The sequence below is a fragment of the Serinus canaria genome, chromosome 2 (assembly GCF_022539315.1).
Source record: "Serinus canaria isolate serCan28SL12 chromosome 2, serCan2020, whole genome shotgun sequence".
NCBI classification, from domain to species: Eukaryota; Metazoa; Chordata; class Aves; order Passeriformes; family Fringillidae; genus Serinus; species Serinus canaria.
The window spans coordinates 119,378,938-119,397,808 of NC_066315.1; the positions used below are offsets into that span (position 1 = coordinate 119,378,938).

General features: G+C 43.1%; 1 protein-coding gene across 1 annotated transcript; it reads right to left on the reverse strand.

Annotated features, from left to right (window-relative positions):
* Positions 1-663: 663 nt before the first annotated feature.
* MSC (musculin) lies at positions 664-2,963 on the reverse strand. Its single transcript, XM_030234294.2, has 2 exons — positions 2,445-2,963; positions 664-1,700 (listed from the first exon to the last, which is right to left on the reverse strand). The coding sequence occupies exons 1-2, from the start codon at positions 2,961-2,963 to the stop codon at positions 1,614-1,616; spliced, it is 606 nt and encodes a 201-aa protein (XP_030090154.2). The 3' UTR covers positions 664-1,613.
* Positions 2,964-18,871: the final 15,908 nt, after the last annotated feature.

The following is an 18,871-nucleotide window of genomic DNA, read 5'->3' on the forward strand; positions in this document are numbered from 1 at the left end:
ACCACAGGTCTTCTATGCAGTATTTCAAACCAGAAATCCATGACATAGGGTGAACTGACAACATAGGATGTCAACAGATTACTTTAAACTGTTTCTTGTTAAACAAATGTTTCTTCCTCCTCACTGCTTATATTAGGAAAAGGTGGCTGTTTCTTCTCTAAAGGAATTCAGTTTTCTCCCTTACTCTAACTGCTGATAAAACATTTTGAGAAAAATAATATCTTATCTCAGGAGTTTTAATCTTAAAACAAGAAAATTCTGTTCGCAAATAGGAAAATTAATCTGATTTTCCCACTGCAAAAATACATATAAAAGCTAAACACATTACATATGGAAATGCCAAAAAACAGCAAAAGGGGCTATTACACTATATGACATTGATTCTTGATCTACATTTATTCATTCTTCTGCTTCACAGAAGAGAATATTACAGAGGATTCTGTAAGCTGTTAAAACTTGGCCATCCCTGCAGATTGATATAGTACTGCACCTCAAATGAATTGTTTGGGGTGAAAGTGTTCTAATCTGACTCTGTTGCTGGAGATGTATCTGCCATCAAGAGATGGGGAAGATAACTGTGTTTACAAAAGTGGGTTTCAAGAACATGCATTACAAAGACACTCACATATGGATACAGACACACACTATCACAGTACCAGTAAGTCATTGTAACCAAGCTTTTAATGTAATTTATAAAAAAATAGAGTTATTTACATTTGCAACTTATTTGATGGCATCCTCTTTTATTACAACATTTGAATCTGTACGGAAATGACACACTAATTCATTTGAGAGTAAACTTCTCAATGATAAGAATAACAGTACAGGAAAAATATTTAAAACACTTTAAATTCTTGTTATTTTGCAGCATCATACAAACACATTCTTTAAAACACATGCACACTGGCCTTACAGTAAGCAGAATTCCCTTCTGGATTAAGGCACAGAAACTCTGCCACATTTCTAGGGCAGTCCCACATTCTTACATGTGGTATTTCAAGACATAACCAGAGGAATTACTTTAATTCCAATGGGTTATAGCAGAATGTGTCCACTTACATATTTTTAAGAAAACTCTGATCAAAGGGACCAAAAGAAAAAAAGTATGACTAATTGCATAGTTGCAATAAACCAGACCCATGAATACAAAAGCCATCAAAATATATTATAAATCTATCTGACATTCAAAGCTACTTTAAAATACTATTTTGCTTTACAATACAAATAACACTGTTTGGGGTTAGTTTGTAGAATTGTATTTTGGTCCATGCTGTTAATTCTATATCATTATATTCCTCTTCCATTAGTTTAAAAGCCTCAGAACAGCAGGTCCTCAGGCAGTGGTAAGAATGATGAAGCCAAGTCTTAGACTTCAGCTGCTGCAGTCAGTTCATAAAGCCTCTAATTTCAACCACCTCTATTCTTTACTGCTTTAAATAATCTGCCCTCAGAACATTAAGAGGAAAGAATGATGAGGGACACAGATTTAACACTGTTAGAGATGGGTGTTTGCCCCATCTTCTAGTCCTGAGCTGATAAATCACAGCTCTTAAAAATATCCAACCTATTAAAAAAAAAAAGATCAACAATAAGAAATCTTCAATTTAGTCTGACTATGCAGTAGTTCCACATAATCTGCTGGCAGTAGAAACTTCTTTGGTGTCAGAGTCAGGTCTTCCTGAAACCACAAACGGCCAAGTCTGAAAGCAAAAAAAAAAGGTATTTCATATTAAAAGAAAGTTTATCCTCGTATGAAACTGGAGCTTTATTACTGATAGATGTCTAACTCTGGTTCAGTTGAAAACACGTCATCATGTTTTAGTCCCTGTGGGAAGCACAGAGAGAGCTGAGTTCCTCTAACAAATATTTTCATTACGTTTTTCATTATAATTAAAGGCTCCACAGAAGGTCTGCAATAGTCAGCGACACTGTTCACATCCAAACGGCAATGTTTCTCTTGCTTTGAAACTCTTTGCGTCATTTAATAAATAAAAAGCAAATAAACTAATCCAAAACAATCACTCTGCTGCATATAAGAAAAATTTTTACCCGTGACAAACACCGGGCGTTTAACTTTCTACCGATGAACTCATGACACTCTGCTTGTGCTGCAGGCCAGCCGGCAGACCGAGTTACTCCTTTTTCGGACACTAAGCTTGTCTAATGCCCGAGGAATGTAATCTTTAGGGTCCCCTATTCTGACTCCCCGGGACTGACACACCCGCCATAACCCAAAGCCAAGCGCGGTCCCGGAGTCGCCCATGGAGCGAGGGCCGCCGGGGATTTGTGGAGACGCCAGGGACGCCCCGCCGCTCGCAGGGTGGGCACGGCCTGAGCGCTGCCACCCTGCCCGGGGCACCGGCCCCGCGGGACTGCCCCGAGCGGTGCCCGGGGATTCCCCGCGGGTGCCCCTCGCCGCATCCCGCCCGCCCCCCGCGCCTTACCAGGTTGACGGGATGGACGTAGCCGTTCTCGTAGCGGTCCTCCTGCAGGAGCTGCCGGAGGTGGGCGATGTAGCTGGACGCCAGGCGCAGCGTGTCCAGCTTGGAGAGCTTGGTGTCGGGCGGCACCCAGGGCAGGCTCGTCTTCAGCCGGGAGAACGCCTTGCTCAGCACCCGCATCCGCGCCCGCTCCCGCGCGTTGGCCGCGTTGCGCTGGGACTGCTTTCCCTCGGGCGGAGGCCCCCGCGGCCCCGACGCCGCCTTCTTGCCCCCGGGGCCGCCGCCCCGCGCCCGTTTCCTCTTGCAGCTGCTGCCCGCCGGCCCCGCCGCGCAGCTGCCCTCGCCGTCCTCTTCCTCCTCTTCTTCCTCCTCTTCCTCCTCCTCCGCCGAGGAGTTGTCCCCCGAGGGGTAGAGCTCGCCGCGGGTCTGGCGCTTGGCCGGCGGCTGCGGGTAGTCCAGCTGCAGCGCCCGCAGGTCCATCTCGGGCAGCTCCTCCGCCTCGCTCGCGGAGCCCGTGGACATGGCCCCGGGCGGGCGGCGGGGAGGCGGGCAGCGCGGCAGGCGGGCGGGGGCGGACGGCCGAGCCGAGTCGGCCCAGAGCGGGGCGGCCCCGCCGCGGAGAGTCCGTGCCGGGGCGGGGGCGCGGGGGGGCGCGGAGGGGGGATGCGCCCCTTGACAGCGCTATATATCGGGTGTCCGCGGAGCGAACCATCTGCCGGCGAGGGGAGGAGAGGGGCGCGGGGCGGGGGTCGGGCCCTGCGGAGCCCCTCGCCGGGGGCGGCGCCTCTCCGCGCTGGCCCGCGGTCCGCTCTGGGCTGGTGCGGCCGTGCGCAGAGCCAGACAGCTGTGTGGGGGCACACACACGCGGGTGGGGGTATACAAACACGCGGGATGTCTCAGTATGTGTGTGTGCGCTCTTGGGCGTCACGCCTTTCCCACTGGACAGAGCCTTCTCCTCTCCTCGGAGATCGTAAAATATCAACAGGGCTGGTCCAGCCAGTGTTTGCGCTGGGAGGAGCGCACCGCTCCCTGTGCCTAAGGGCTAAGCGCTACCCGGGACTCTACTTCCAGCCCACCTACACTCGCTCTGCCTCTTGTCTTTCCTTCGAGGGTGTGGGATTTTCCCAACATATGAACCCTGGTGCAGCCGAGCGGTGTGGCAGAACGGGGACCCAGCCCGCTGGGCTCTTCCTCTGCCTGTCCAGCTTCGGGAAGCGGCTGTGCCGTCCCGGTGCCCCCGCTGGGGCGGGCGGAGGCAGCAGGAGACGCTGCACTGGGGACTGGGTGTGCGATATGTGGGGAGCAACGCAAAAAGTCCCTGGGAACGTGCGTACTGTGGTTTGATAGCGTCCCTAGTTTCGGGTGAAACTCCAGACACTTGTCCGAGGGTTTCTCCTTCCTCAGAGCAATTAATTAAAACCCATTAAATTGGCTGTGTAAGCCTCCCTGTCACAGAGCAAATTAAATGAGAGTTTTTCGAGCTGCTTGCAGGTTTTTTAAACAAATTCTGTAGTTCAATTTTTATTATAGAGTCCACGGGTGAGTGGAGAACCTCACATCCAATGGAAATGCTGACATACGAGTTCAATAGAGGCATAAATAATAAAAAAGAAATATTAAAAATCAGCCATCAACTTGTATCCCTCACACCTCCCCCAAAACCTTTTTTTGCTTGAACTAGCGTTTAGTTCCTTGCTGGCTTTCACAACTTGGATACGATTAACCAGAATAAAAATGCAATTCTCAGAGAATAACCTAATGACTACAACAGGTGGAAAGATCTTATCCCGCAGTTTCTGTTCACGGTTTTTCCCTTCCATTTCTTTCCCGCCCGAGCGGAACCCTCCCGGCTGCTGCCACGCAACTTTCCTGGCACCGCCGGCTGCCTTTGAGCCCAGAGCTCTGCTCCCCTTCCCGCCAGCCCTGCGGGCTCGCTGAGGCCACTTAAAGCTGTGCAAACCCCGACTTCACCCGCTGGGGCTAGAACCACATCAGAGCCGAGTTTAATGGCAGCCTTTCCAAGTGAAACTTGACATTTCTTGAACCACCTATACAGGCAGCTGATCTTGCAACTGGATCTCTTGAACTTGGTTTGACACTACGATAGATGCTGAAGCTGGGTCCTACACGCTGCACAGTGAAAGGGCAGCACGCTGGACTTGGGGGTTGACCTTCCTCCCAAATTAGACTGCATTATCCATATATATATATATAAGTACATAAAGATACTGCAGGGGAAGAGATATAGGTTTACTTTCCCCCCCCATCTGAGTTGTTTATACAGGTGCAGGCTGAACGCTTTCCCTGCTAAAGATTAATGGAAGAAAGTACTGGATTTCTTTAAGCAGAGAAGAAAATGGTGCCCAGTCTTAAAAGCCACAATGCCAAACCTCCCCTTCCCTGCCTACCTTTGCCTCAGCGAATTAAAGGCGACACATAATGGACGCCTTGACTCATTTAATGAAAGGCAGGAAGATGAGCCAAATTCTCAGATCCTCTTTGCCTACTTCATGGTTAGTAAAGGAAATGGGAAATGCAATGGAGTACATCTGAAGTCAGGGTCTACTTCGGATTTACACCCAATGTAACCCAGCAGACCTGACTCATCTATCAAACCGCTAATTTCTGCGACCCTGACAAAGATATCATTTTCAGGAGAAAGTCTTTGATGGGGCCAGGGCATTACATCATGCTTCCATTTGTCAAGATTTTGATCCTTTATGATCTCTGTGAGGTGAGTAGGGTAAGCCCCTGATATATCAAGGCAGCATTTTAAGCTTTACCGTTATCAGGTGCAGTCCCTTTCCCCTTTCTCCGTTATAAGATAAAACCACGAACTGTACCCGAACTCCGAGGCCAGCATCCTTCCCTGTTTCACGGTCTATCCCCACACACTGGGCGAGGTGCAGGGGCAGCCTGGGTTTGCAAAGTGGGGTGTGCGTGTGTAAAGGGATAGGAGCAGCAGCTAGAAAAGCTCCTACATGGGAAGAAGCTGCAGAGACTCCCTCCCCCGGGGAGCTTTGCCTCTGCCACCGTTGCTGGCCCTGAGGACACCAAAATCAGCTTTTCTCAACTGAGGGGAGATCCCTGAATTGGGGAATCTCACTGGGTCGGATTGGGCTTTTTGTCCTCCCGCTTTTCAACCAGGCATTTAGGTAAATAAATGCAACCAAGCAAAGGGGAGCCCAAGAAAACCAGATCTCTTCTTGACTTTTTGCAGCAAGTGAGGGTGTTTCGTGTGGCAGCTGAGGACCGGCGAGGACAGAGAACATCCCCGGACAGGCCGGGAGGCTCCTGTGCCAGGGAGCCGCCGCCCCTGCGACAAAAGCGCGGCCCTAACAACCCGGCGAGTGCTTGGGATGAGGCATAGGGGTAATAATCCTCTCATTTCCTTCCTTAAGTTTAAGAATAAATTATAGCAAAAAAGCAAAAGAGAAAAAATGACCGGAGGCCAAGTCTGTAAAGCGCGGGTTATCTCCGAGAATGGGAGGGCGAACCGCTAAAAGCCTTGTGTCTTTCACCCTCATCCTCTGGGGTATTGGCAGCGACAAAGCAGGGTGGAGGAGGGAGATAATGTGTTCTCGATAAAGTGCTTTAAATGCTGCTTTTCTTTGGCATTTGTCCTTTCCTCGAACTCAGCTGTTACCGAGTTTGCCTCACCTGAAACGCGCTACGCTTTCTCAGAAAGACCTAGATGTAACAAGGGCTTTTTATTCATTATTCCCGCGGTGATGAGAAAGGCGGGATGTTCTGAGAAGAGGACGGCGGCTGACAAATGTGTTCGCCTTCATCTCTTCACAAGCATTTATAACACACATCCAGGCTGTGTGAAGGGCGTGCAAGGCTTCTGCCACGAAGTGATGGATGATGGAGATGGTTGGTCTAGTAGGAAAAGCAGGTGGATGAATTATAACCTTGGCTTAATGCCACTTAGGCAAAGAGGACTCTGCTTGGCTCAGATTGCCCGGTAAAGGCACCGAATGAAGGGAAAAGTGTTTGATTGTCCTTCATTCCTCCAACAACCTTAAAACGCCTGTACCTGGAACGATCTTTGCTACAGCCCCGGGTACCCTGTCCTTAGCCACAAGAATAGCACGGCTCGAGGAACCGTTAAAGAATTCCCTTGTTTTTTTTTCGTTTTACTAAGGTGACAGCGCCATGGTGCCCGTGTCCTGAAGCCCTGGCAGCCGCCTCCGTGTGAGCTAGCCTAGGGGATCCCGAAGTCATCACGGGAGAAGACAGAAACCAAGCAGTTACTGGAAATGAGTGTGTACGTGTGGGTGTGTTTCTGTGTGTCTGTGTGTTTTAGGAGCAGGTTGGACTTCCCTAAAAATGGCTTTCCACCATATAACAAAATCAAAGACTACTCTGTGGGTCAACCCACGTCAAATAAAGCAAAGGGGAGATGATAAATGAACCAGTGGAAGGAAAACAAATAAAGTATTTACTAGAATTTATTTTGCCTAGGGAGAGCAAGCTTTGCCATCAAGGGGCATGCTCGATGATTCACTTCTTCCGAGGTTTGTAGACCCTTCACTAAGTAAATCATCCCTGCGAGTTGGGGCTGTCCCGTTTCTCTTCCCGAGAGCCTCCATTTGCTGGACGGGCAGCGCTCTCCTCTGCCGCCGGGGGAGTCTCTGCTTGGGCTATCGGAGGAGGAAAACCTCGGGTCCAGGAGGAAAACCCGGCCAGAGGGTGTTACTGGGCGACAGGAGTGAAGCGAGTCACTGGCGTCCTGCGTCCGCGGCTGCGGGGCTGCTTTTACCGCCTGGGCTGCGGTGGGGGTTCGCGCTTCTCGCTCGGCAGCCCTGGAATAAGGGGAGACATGCTTTTAGATTTGAAATAAAAAAGACCAAGAAACAACTCTTCACCGTCAAAGCCCCCAACCCGACCAACCAACCCAAAATCCACCCACCAAACAAACAAACTAGACCCCCCACGTTTGTCATTTGAGCCGCTAATTGACCCAAAGGGGATCCCGCCCCACAGCACGAGAGGAGCGCATCTTCCCCGAGGAAAGAAACTGCTCCCTGTTGCTTCTTCTCCCCGCATTTCTAGTGCAATAACCCTAACGAGTCATTATCGAGTGGGATGGCTGCTTTGCCCTGATTTTGACCAGCAGTGAATTTTGCTCAGGTATCCCCAACTTTCAGCAGGATTTCCCCAGTGGAATAGCCAGGCAAACTGTCTAAATACCTCCTGGCGCCAGAAGAAAGTTCTCATGTAATAGATACCCGTTGGTGTGAGAACACGGATTCTGCTCACTTTGTCAATCAGCCGGGGGGAGGAAGGGGATTGAGGAGGGGGAGGTGGGGGTTTCCTTTAATTAAAGAAGAAAAAAAGAAAAAAAAAGAGAAAACAAGTATTTTTTTAATGGTGCCAAGAGATATGCAATTGGTCAAAAAGGATCAGAATTAACGGTGGTATTTCAAGCCCAGTTTATTTCTTCTCTTGGAGCAAATTAGCTGGAATAACAAGCAAACATCAGGCAAGAGGAAACACTGTGTTAGTCTCCTCCTTGTGTTTCACCCTGAGAGGGAAGCCCACCAGAGCAAGACGGAAGAGACTGGGGGAGATAACATCAGCACAGCACTTCATTATACTTGAACACTCCAGCACGCTCGTTGCTTTGGCTGGGCTGCAGCAGAGCAGACGGAGGAGTGAGGCTGCCCTAGGAACCGCTGGTGGAGGCAGTGAGGGCTCTCAGCCGGGACACAGAGCCGGCGAGACAGCTTTGGGGACAGCAGGAGGAAAATCACTGCCCAAAGTTATCCAGAATCAAAGAGAACTCTGTCACTCTGATATCATGTCATTAACAGTATTCAGGGCAGGTTGTGAAAGGCACACATGGCTTGCAAACTGGGGTCACAACAGTTCAGTTGTTGGTGAAATTATTTTCTCTAAGGAACAAATTTCCTATGGAAGGCACTTAGGCAGCCTTCTGAACACCAGGCAGAGCAGCTGCCACACCTTACCTCACCAGCACTCAGGCTCCAAGTGCTGGCAATATTGGGATGGATGCTTTTCCTCTTGTAAAAGACAGCATCACTTTGTTCCCCCTCACAGAATATTGGCTATCTGGGTATAACATTCCATTTTCCATCTATTTAAATTGGTGGACCTATAATGAATCTAGGTTTTAAATTGATAAAATTACAAGTGAAAACTTCAATCATTACTGGGTTAATTCTGGATCTGAGACAGGTGACTTGGCATGGTTCTGACAACGGTTTTTAGATTCAGTAGACATGGTTCTTCTAGGTTGCAATCTTGATCCTGATCTTACTGCTGTGCATTCTGCTTCTGTGTGCACTTGACACAGAGACCCAATATAAAATAAGGGCTGTACTATTTGGCTGCTATTGGCAGAAAATGAAAGAGTAAGGTGAAAGCTGAGTGACTCCAGGTCTGTGGAGAACTGGTGAGGCATGGATACAGCAGATATATTTATTGCTGTACTTGTGGGAATGATCACCAGGTTCAGTGAGTTCATCAGGTTCTAGACTTGTAGTAGAATGTGGATAAACCTCCCCCCTCAAACAGATGCCTATAATCAGTTTTTCAAATACTGAACACTCCTGTGAGTGAAAAAGGTTCTTTTAAAAAACCTCTGACATCACTTTATGGTAAAAAAAAATCAGGCTCTTGCATTCCAGACAAGCAGAAAGGAACAACCAGACCAACCAACAGATCTTTGAAGGTGTAACCATTATATTCAGGGTTGTTATTCATCATATCATGGAAAGACAAATTAAGTGCTCAACTTGCTTATCTAACAGAGAATTCCTGGAGACAGTAGGAAGGATACAGGTATGGTTTATGGTACTATTTCAAAAATAAAAGCTTCACAGTGGTATCCTGTGAAGGACTCCTCCTGAATAGAGACAGAACTCGAAAAGAAAATGCTGCAGAGATTTATGTAGTCTCAAAACATTGTTATTTGTGTTTGGAAACCTCTTTGTATTATGAAAATTATATGATGACAGAAAGGGAAGGATCTGGATGGATAATTTATTAATTTAATAATTTATTTTTTTGGAACAAATATATCTGTTGTACTATAATAAGGAGCAAATCCTACATCCTCAGCATAAGTAGAAACATTGGAAGTCAGGTCTAAACACACCTTTAGTGAAACATCAAATTGTTTTTATCAAAAACATCTGAAAGGTTTAAGAAGTTAAGGTTCACCTGGTGCCAAACTAAGATGTAGGTGAAGATAGATGATGGCTGCAATTCCCTGTAAATAGAAGTAGTCACTGGTGGTAATGATGGATGATTTCCAGGGAAGAATTACAGAGCTATTCAAAGGGATGTTTCACTTCAAGAATATGTAAATAACTTACTTTTTGTTTTTATCCTACATTAAAAGAAAAAAATATAGTTTCCATCTGTCTGGAGCAATCCAGCTAAAGTGAGCAGAATGAGGTTGTGTCCAACATACATAAGACCAGTCCTTTACATGAATTTATGTAAATCTCTGTAGTTTAAGGGTGATAGAAAGATTGAAGGGGGGCATGTTCTGCCATTTTTTACCTCAAAATTATAACATATTCAAAATACATAGCTGGTGTCTTTTTACTTAGCTATGTGTAGCATTTGAGATGTAGATAAATTATCATAAACCTTGTTTAGGGTGCAGTTAATCTTAATTGATTTCAGACACCTCCATGTTTGGTATCACAACTCAGATAGTTAGGAGTGAGTGGTAAGAGGTGCAGTTTGTAGGTCAAAATGTCACCTGTTACATTTGTTACATGAAATGTCAAAATGTGGGAGGCATTCTTAAGGCAGCCTAATGAAATAGTGCACTGGCATCCATTTCTTTCTCTGTGTTCTTCAGATAAATAAGATGTCTGTGCTTGGGCAGTTTCAGGCAGAAGCAGAGATCATGCCTGAAGTGAAAGGAAATATGATTAGAAAGACCTTTCTTAGGAGAACTTTGCCTTTCAGCAGAGGTGAAGATTAGCAAGGGCTTAGGCTTTGTGATGTGTCTCTCTTTGTGTTGTGTCTCTATAATGCTATCATGATCAGCAAAACTAGAGTAGAGCAGGCTGTGTAATAAAAAAACCCATTACTTTTATCCTTCTTTTGGTTTCTCACCCCATTCTCACTGTGCTGAATATTTTTTTCTGACCAAAGTGATGTTGTTCGGCTTTCCAAGCAGCCATGATGCTCATTTTCATTCATTATACCCTTTAAAATGTAAATTTGAGAAGAATAAAGTATTTAGAGTAGGATAACATATTCCACCATCTGTCTTGCCTTTTAAGCACACCAAAAATTAAGATTATTTTTAATTAAAAAGACAATTAATCAGGACAAAAATGATATTGAGTCATAGGGTTGATTCAATCCAGTCCTGTCTAAATTGCTAAAAGCAAATGTCTAGAAGAGTGCATTTAAAGAACAAGAACTGAGTGGCAGTCCTCAGAAAACTCTGTCCACAGCAAATAAGTTGAGTTTCAATAATTTTCTAAGTGAAAAGTTTAGTATTTAAATGTAATGGACCCTGATAAATTTTTCTTCCATGAGCTGACTTTGGAATCCATGTCCACTCTTACTGTCCCAGTATTCCGCAGCAAAGCCTGACTAAATACGTGGGGTGACAAATTTCATTAACTTAAAAGCAGAGTAAGGGTGCATTAAGAAGCTCATAGGAGACTCAGACTACTGCAGAATACACTAAACCATATGTGCAGACTGTGTTGTCTGCATTGAGTGTACATAGTAAGTCCTGTGTGCCATATTTTCTTTGAATATTGGGTTGAGATTGGGGCAGCGGTGTTGTTGCATCCAGCTCTGGACAGAAGACAAATTGACAGCTGCTTGTTGAGTCCTCATCCAAGCTGTGATCTGGGACAGAAGTCATAGGATCATTTAGTTTGGAAAATACCTTTGACTCCATTAAGTTCAGCTATTAACTTAGCACTGCCAAGTTCACCACTAAGTGTCACGTCTACCCCTCTTTTAAATACTTTCAGGACTTGTGACTCAACCACTTCCCTGGGCAGCCTGTTCCAATGCTTGCCAACCCTTTAAGTAAAGAAATTTTTCCCAATATCCAGTCTAAACCTCCTCTGGCCATTTCCTCTTGTTTTATCACTTGTTATTTGGGAAAAGAGACTGAGCTTCATCTTGTTATAACCTGCTTTCTGGTAGTAAATATCTCCCCTGACCCTTCTTTTCTCCATATTGAACAACCCTAGTTACTTCAGTTGCTCCTCACAGGACTTGTGTTTCAGATCCTCCATCAGCTCCTGAACACATCCCAGTGCCTCCATGTCTGTCACATAGAGAGGGACCCCAAACTGCATACAGAATATGAGATGTGGCTTCACCAATGCTGAGTACAGAGGGACAATCACTGCCCTGTTCCTGCTGGCCACACTATTGCTAATCCAAGCCAGGATGCCATTGGCATTCTTGGCCACCTGGGCACAAGCTGGCTCATGTTCAGCTGCTGTCAGCCAGCAATCCCATGTCCTTTTCTGCTGGGCAGCTTTCCAGGAACTCTGCCTCAAGCCTGTTGTCACCCAGAGGCTGGAACAGGCCTTGTCAACCTCATGGAAGTGGCCTTGGTCTATCGATCCATCCAGATCCCTCTGTAGACTCTTCCTGCCCTTCAGCAGATCAACACTCATATAGGAGTTATTTAAATCAAGCAAAAATAGAAACATTTTTTCTCTATTATCTGGGTAGTTTATGGGTTTATAGAGGAGGTCAGGAAAAGAAGTCCATTTTTGAACTAGTACTTTTCTATACAATGGGACATCCGATCTTCCTGTTACTGATCTCTTTTGATATGGAACCACAGAATCATAGAATATCCTTGTTGGGAGGGACCCACAGAATCATTGAGTCCAGCTCCTGGTCCTGCAACAGACAGCCAGCCCAAAGTCTCGACTCTAAAGCATGTAAGCATCTCGGCTCTGCAGGAAAACAGTTGAAAATCTATTAATTCTGTATGTACAATCACTTACTCATTTTTCTTGTACAAAGCTGTCAACAACTAGTATTCTATAAATAAAATGTGTATCACTTTTGAGTAGGCCATCAAGGCATATCTGAACCAAAAAATTTTCTAGCTACCCCCTTTCAAATGTGTTCTTCTAGTATACAAGTAAGCTGGAAATTGGCTTACTTCTCCAGACTCATCTAGAAACAAAGCAAGTAGTTAACTATCCTTCATTCTGTATGTAAGCTTGTTCTGAGCACCTTCAGTCACTCTGTAGATTTGGCAAGCCACAACACTTGATCAGGGGCCCAGGCTGCTTGGCTTCCTCTTCATCCAGTGCTGCCACCAACACATCTGTCCCTGCAGGAAGGAGGAACTTTCCTGTCACTGTCTGAGGTTTGCAATTCAGGGGATCACACATAGAGATCCAAATGGTTTAGTGTGCATGGAGAATCACTTACATGGCCTGTTTTGTTTTGCCGCTATTTCTGTTCTGCCTAAAAAAATCAAAGCACTTTATGTTTGGTAGGAAAGGACTGCTGTATATTAATATCCTTACTGCTTTATATTTCAAGATCCAGAAAAGTCTCTGACCTGTTCAAGCTGAAGCCCACTGATTTTTCATTGCTCCCTTTAGTGGGATGTTCTGGAGCTGGAAGCAGAGATAATTCTCTCATCTAGTGTAAAACTGCTGGTAGCCAAGTCTGGAGGATGACCAGATGGACAAAGGAAAAAAAAACCCAAACCAACAAACAGACAAACAAGCCAGAAAGTAAATGCTCTTCTTGCAGCTTGTTTTACTGCAATCACATCTTCACTGATGTTTACAAGAACATTTGAGTTGATCCAAGGGAAAATTTTGAAGCTTCAAAAAAATAAATTGTTCTTGAGAGAAAGCTTTCTGGGTGGCAGTGGTAAATATGCAGACCTCTATAGACCTCTCAAAAATCTTTTTTAAATGAGTGAAGGAGATTCCCATAGCAAGTCAGAGGAGGAGTGAAAAAGGAAGAAAAAGTGTTGAGGAACTTTACCTGACATCACTGACACATCCTGTGTCTGAACTGCCTTTTTGTAGTTATCCTTCATGAAGTCCTAAAAGCAGTCCATAGTTTCATTCAGGTTAAGAAATCAGTTTTAGAAGTCATCACTTCAAAGTGTTACTCAGTGAGTGGGCAAAATGCTTTTAATTTCACCCCTTTTTATTTATTCAGGATTTTTATAGGAATAATTTATGAGCAGCAAAAAAAAAAAATATTATCATTGAATGGTAAAAACATCAATATTAAATTATGCAGTCTTCTTGAAAGAAGTGAGATGTGACAAGTCACTTGTGGGATGACTTGTGTAAGCACATTTCTATTACTTCCAAGGAAAAAAATTAATGGCATACTCTCCTCAGAATTTTAGCTACAGAGCATTGTCCTCTATCTCCACCCACTTTGCCTCTTCTCTCTTGATGGCTAACGTCTTTACTGAAAGCACAAACCTAGAATGATTTGTGGGCTACTAATAGTGACCTATCCATTAGAATCTAAAATTTATATTTTGGATGAAATTAATAAAATTAATTAGACATAATTTTTGTGAAATTGATTATGTTAAAACTGAAATATGAAATACAGAAAGCCATGATTAAACAGCTGTAGAATACATTTGTATTTGTGTGGTCTAAACAAATGAGGAAATCAAGAGTCAATATTTCTCCTCACCTCTGTCAGTTTCATGAGATGAATTTTCCTTCTGTTATTTCAAAATTAAAAAATTATTTGCTGGATCGGAAAAATTAACATTTGGCTTGGCTTGGGTGAATAGCTGTGGTTATAACAAGTGTCTTGCCAAAAATCAATTTCCTATGTCAGGTCTAGCCAGAATGGACATCAAAAACGGGTGTTGAGGAAATCCAAGCAGTAGCTGTTGCATTTAAAAAGGACTCCAATAGAGCCTCAGGATGAGTAATGTCTCTAAACTGGATGCATCTTGCCTTCTGGAGATGAGTTTCTTTTTTTTGTGATACTCTTTTGCACTCAGTTTGGCTGAGAAGAAAGCTTTCTAAACCACTGTTCCTAATATAAATCTTTGACATATGCACATCTGTTTGTCAGTGTGGTTTCATAAGTTGGTTTGGATCCCAACAGTAGTCTTATTCTTCAAAATATTTTGTCATCAACAAAGATTTGTGATGACACATGAAACCCTTGTCAACACAAAAAAAATCATCTCTAAGTCAAAATAAAATAGTACAGAGTGCTGAATTGAAATGTCAAGCCAAAGCTTAAAAGGCCTGTCCTGTTTTAATTTTCATGGTTAAGTAAACCCTTGTCTCTTTTCTGGCTTCACAAAACTTTCCTGGATTGCATTTTGTGACTGCTGAAAGGACAAAATTTCTAACATTCAGTTTGTTTTCTCAAGTGGTGTCCCACATCCAAATCCAAGCAGGACATGTTTTGTGGTTGCAGGAATATTATCCATAAAGTCTTTGTGGCTGGGTGTCTTGTCAGATATACATTACATTTCCAAAGCAGTTCTGGAAACAAATTGTGATTTTTGATTATCCATTAATGTAAATTCTAACATCTCTGCTCAAATTGTAGTAAGCCAACTTGGCTTAATTCAGTTCAACGAAATTGTTGCATATTGGGGATCATCCTGAAACTTCTGTAAAGACCACATTATCTGCTCAGACAGCAAATCCAGAGCCATAGTCTCAAATATAGCTGGAATACATCTTATATATTCTTTACATCCAGGCCTGAGTACTTGCATGACTCTCCTCCTTGCTGGCCTTCAGACAGTGTGCAGGTTGCCTGCATGGCAGCTGTATAAATACATGACACATCTGGGACCACACCCATCTTCTCTTTTCTCCTGAGTCTCCTCCCTCAGAGTGGTGCAGACATAGTTTATATGGGCTGTTATCTCTGCTTTTTAATGTTTATATTTTCTTCTCTGCTACCAGAAGTTAAATTTATTTTTTCCAATTTGGACAAATAGTCAAACACCTTTTGTGGAACCCCCATGACCCTCACTGAGGTCAGTGCCTCAGTGCTGTCTGTATCTTTAAAGAGTCACTAGTGTTGTCTGTCTCCACATCCATACATGTTCATATTTTACAGTGGTTTTATTTCTGCATTTTACTTTCCCTAGTTCTCATGTGGAGATAATTTAGATCTCTCCAAGTCAGCCAAATGGATTCTATGACAACAGGTGGATTTTTGGAAAAAACATTAATTTTCATTCCTGCACTAGAAAAATGGCTAGTGATTTTCTTGGTTATACAGACATGGCCAGCTTTTTAGAGAGTAATTTAATGAAAATGTGACAAGAAATCTATGCAATTTTTGTCACCCTTGTGTTTTCAGTCTGTTGCATGCCTTCTGCTTTCATTCTGCTTTCTCTTGTCCTGTCTGGGCACACACAGACAGTTCTCATTCATTGATTTCTATCACTGATGATGGTGACTTCACTATTACAAACTCCTTCACAGTTATGCAATGTGATGTCACGCTCCTCTGCATGCACTGTTATTTCTACACAAGACAAGCATATTGAGCTACTGAGTACTGGTGTGTAAATGCACTCTCTACAGACAGTATCATTTTGCTGGTCTTCCACAAACAACTGTGTATTTTATCAGCATTTCATCCTCAAGACCTACTTAAGATTTTGTATATTTTCACAAGTAACTTAAAGAAAAACTCACAGGGAGCATCACTAAGCACTTGTGGAACTCTGATAGGATTTGTGTTTGGTAGACAAATGGCACCATATTCAAATTACAATAAACTATTTATCACGGAGATGAAGGAAATGCACTTAGGATCTGTGGCTGAGCTGATTGACAGCTAATGCAGTAGTCAAATGTGTTAAAAATTCATTGAATACTGTGGCAAAAGGCATCCTCCCAGATAGGAAACTTTATTGTCCTATATTTGTTTCTCAAGGATTTTGATATAAATTCATATAAATTCACTCAGTTTCTAACAGCTATTGTGTTCCCTACATTGTATGCTGGTCTTTTATTTCATTATATTTTTGGCAAGAAGCGTTTTTAATGTTTATGATGTCTTATGATGCTGTCAGGACTATGCATACATCTCCTGCAACATGACCAGCCTCAAACTCATATACATTGTGTTAGCAATATTCTCCATGTAACCATTGCATGACTTTTCCCCAGCAACAGAGGTTGATAGGCAGCTTAAAATGCACTGACCACATGAATAATAACATTAAGAAAATAAAAATATAGCTCTTACATTCTTTGGCTTGGAAGTATTCTTTATTGGTTTCAGGAGGCATATTAAGGATTATGGAGTTAAGATTATGTTTACTTGAATGCCTATTAATCAATTACAGGAGACAAAGCTTTGTTGCTTGTACAAAGTATTTTACCTAATTAGTGCAGGTGTAAACAGAAGTTTTTTGCCTTCTTTAGGAGGCATTTCTGCCAAGTGAGTTGAACACCAGTATAACAGCTCTCTATTTTACTCTTAATTCATGATGTGCCTCGCTTATTTGGCGCTTGACAGCTTTAGGAATATCAACCCCACATTGCACTGAAGCACTGTTCTCCTGGCTTGATCTTTCAATAAAGTTCAAAATGATTTGCAATGATTCCTCCAACCTCTCTGACAATTGCTAGATTTTTCTGTGTGAGCAGAAAATTGTATCTGTTTAATTCTTAAACAGATGCAACTTTTTTCTCAGCAAAGGGAACACCCTCGTATCTCTGCTTATGTTCCAGATGTCAGCTTTGTTTGCTCACCAGCATTAGTATTTGCTCATCAGTGTCTTAAAAAGTACTGCTGAGAGACTCTGCAAACTGTTTTATTGCACAGCTCATTACAGTCTGCTAATGCTTTAATCTTGCTTTTTATACTGTGATGTCAGTGCTTTAAGCACTTTCTCAGCTTCCTTTCCTTAAAATGAACCCAGTAAGATGAGAGCAGAGCAGCTTCTAATACAGTGGCTGCTGCTGTGTGCCATGCACTGAGTGTTGGACCAAGGCTGGCACAGACCACCAGTGCTGCTGTAGGCAAACACCAGACTTTTCTCTCTTTTTGTGTCTTACAATGGTAAATACAGCAGCTGTAACAGGTGTTTCAGTTCCTACAGTGAAATTTATTACATAGAACTGGTAGATCCTTTATTCCTTGCTTACAGTCATGAAAAACAATCTAGAATTTTTGTAAACTTATCAAATTTAGCACTCAGGTAAAAAAAAAACAAAAACATTCACTTGTTGGCCAGTTATTCTGTAGTGATGCATTAAAGCACTCATGAGACTTGTTAATACACCAGCTTGGACTATATTTTCCCAACTGCAATAGTTAGCCTAATGCAAGAAGGACTGAAACTCAAAAGAGAGGAAAGACCATCCTAAAGGGCTTGATCTCTCCTCTGTGTAATGAATTGTAATGAAGCTAGAAAACAATGAAGCTGCCTTTTCTCCCAATATGAAGAAATGGGAAAGGACATAAAAGTAGATATTACTTTAGCACAACAGGGAAAATCTTGGAAGATGGCCTAGAGCTTTTCTGTTTGTGTTACCATTAAGGAAAATGTATTAAATGTATCTCATGAGGTCTAAGCTTGGGAAAAGAAAAAAATGGAGAATCTACAAATCCTAGAGAGGAAGTGACATAGTAGATGTACATACAGTAGGAATAATCTGGAATGTCATTACTTTATGGGACAATGAAAACCAAAAGTTTAAGATAGATCCAAGATCTGAGATCTGTCGGTTAGAGGAATCTGTTGAGTTACACCCCTGCACCAACTGATTAAAAACCTGCTACTAGCAGCTTGGGGAATGTTAAATTGGGAAAAGAATACATTAGGTTATCCTGTTGCAGTATCCTTCTTTATATAGAGAGAAGATTATTGGTAACTTTCTCTGAGACTTGCTCCACATGTAGCTCCTATGTTTGTCAGCAGAGCAAAATAATGATAAAAGACTGACCAACCATATAGAGATCTTTAAAGGTTAGTACAATATGTTAATTCTTATACGGAAGATTCTTGTATATTAATGACTAAATTACTTTAGGTATTATATCAATGGTGTGATGTAAGTTTTGTCACTGGTGCTGTGTGGTACAAAGCCTGACCATGTGTGACCTGTCTCTTTAATACCATTACCTTCCAGATTTCACTAGATGGTTTCACTCTGGTAACACATGATTGTTTAGTTGAAGTTTAGCTCTTCGATACACCTGAGCTGTGCACTCAAGTCAGCTGAAAGTGATTATTACATTAAGGATTTCCATTAATAAAGAGTAATAATGAGCTCAATTAAACTTCAAGCTGCACATGATTTTCACTGAGCCTCCATATGTGCTGGATTTTCACACAAAACCACTTCATTAAAATCTTCTGTACACTGATACCTCTTCCTCCAGGCAAATTATTATACTTGCAGTTTTCAGTATTGTCACATGCATAAGTCACATGGAAAGAGGATATCCAATGA

Excerpts from the sequence above, each read along its gene's own strand:
- MSC (XM_030234294.2), bottom strand. The coding sequence starts at position 2,963 with ATGTCCACGGGCTCCGCGAGCGAGGCGGAGGAGCTGCCCGAGATGGAC. Across the intron at positions 1,701-2,444 it reads ACGTCCATCCCGTCAACCTG|ACTTGGCCGTTTGTGGTTTC; the intron begins GTAAGGCGCGGG and ends TTTTGCTTTCAG.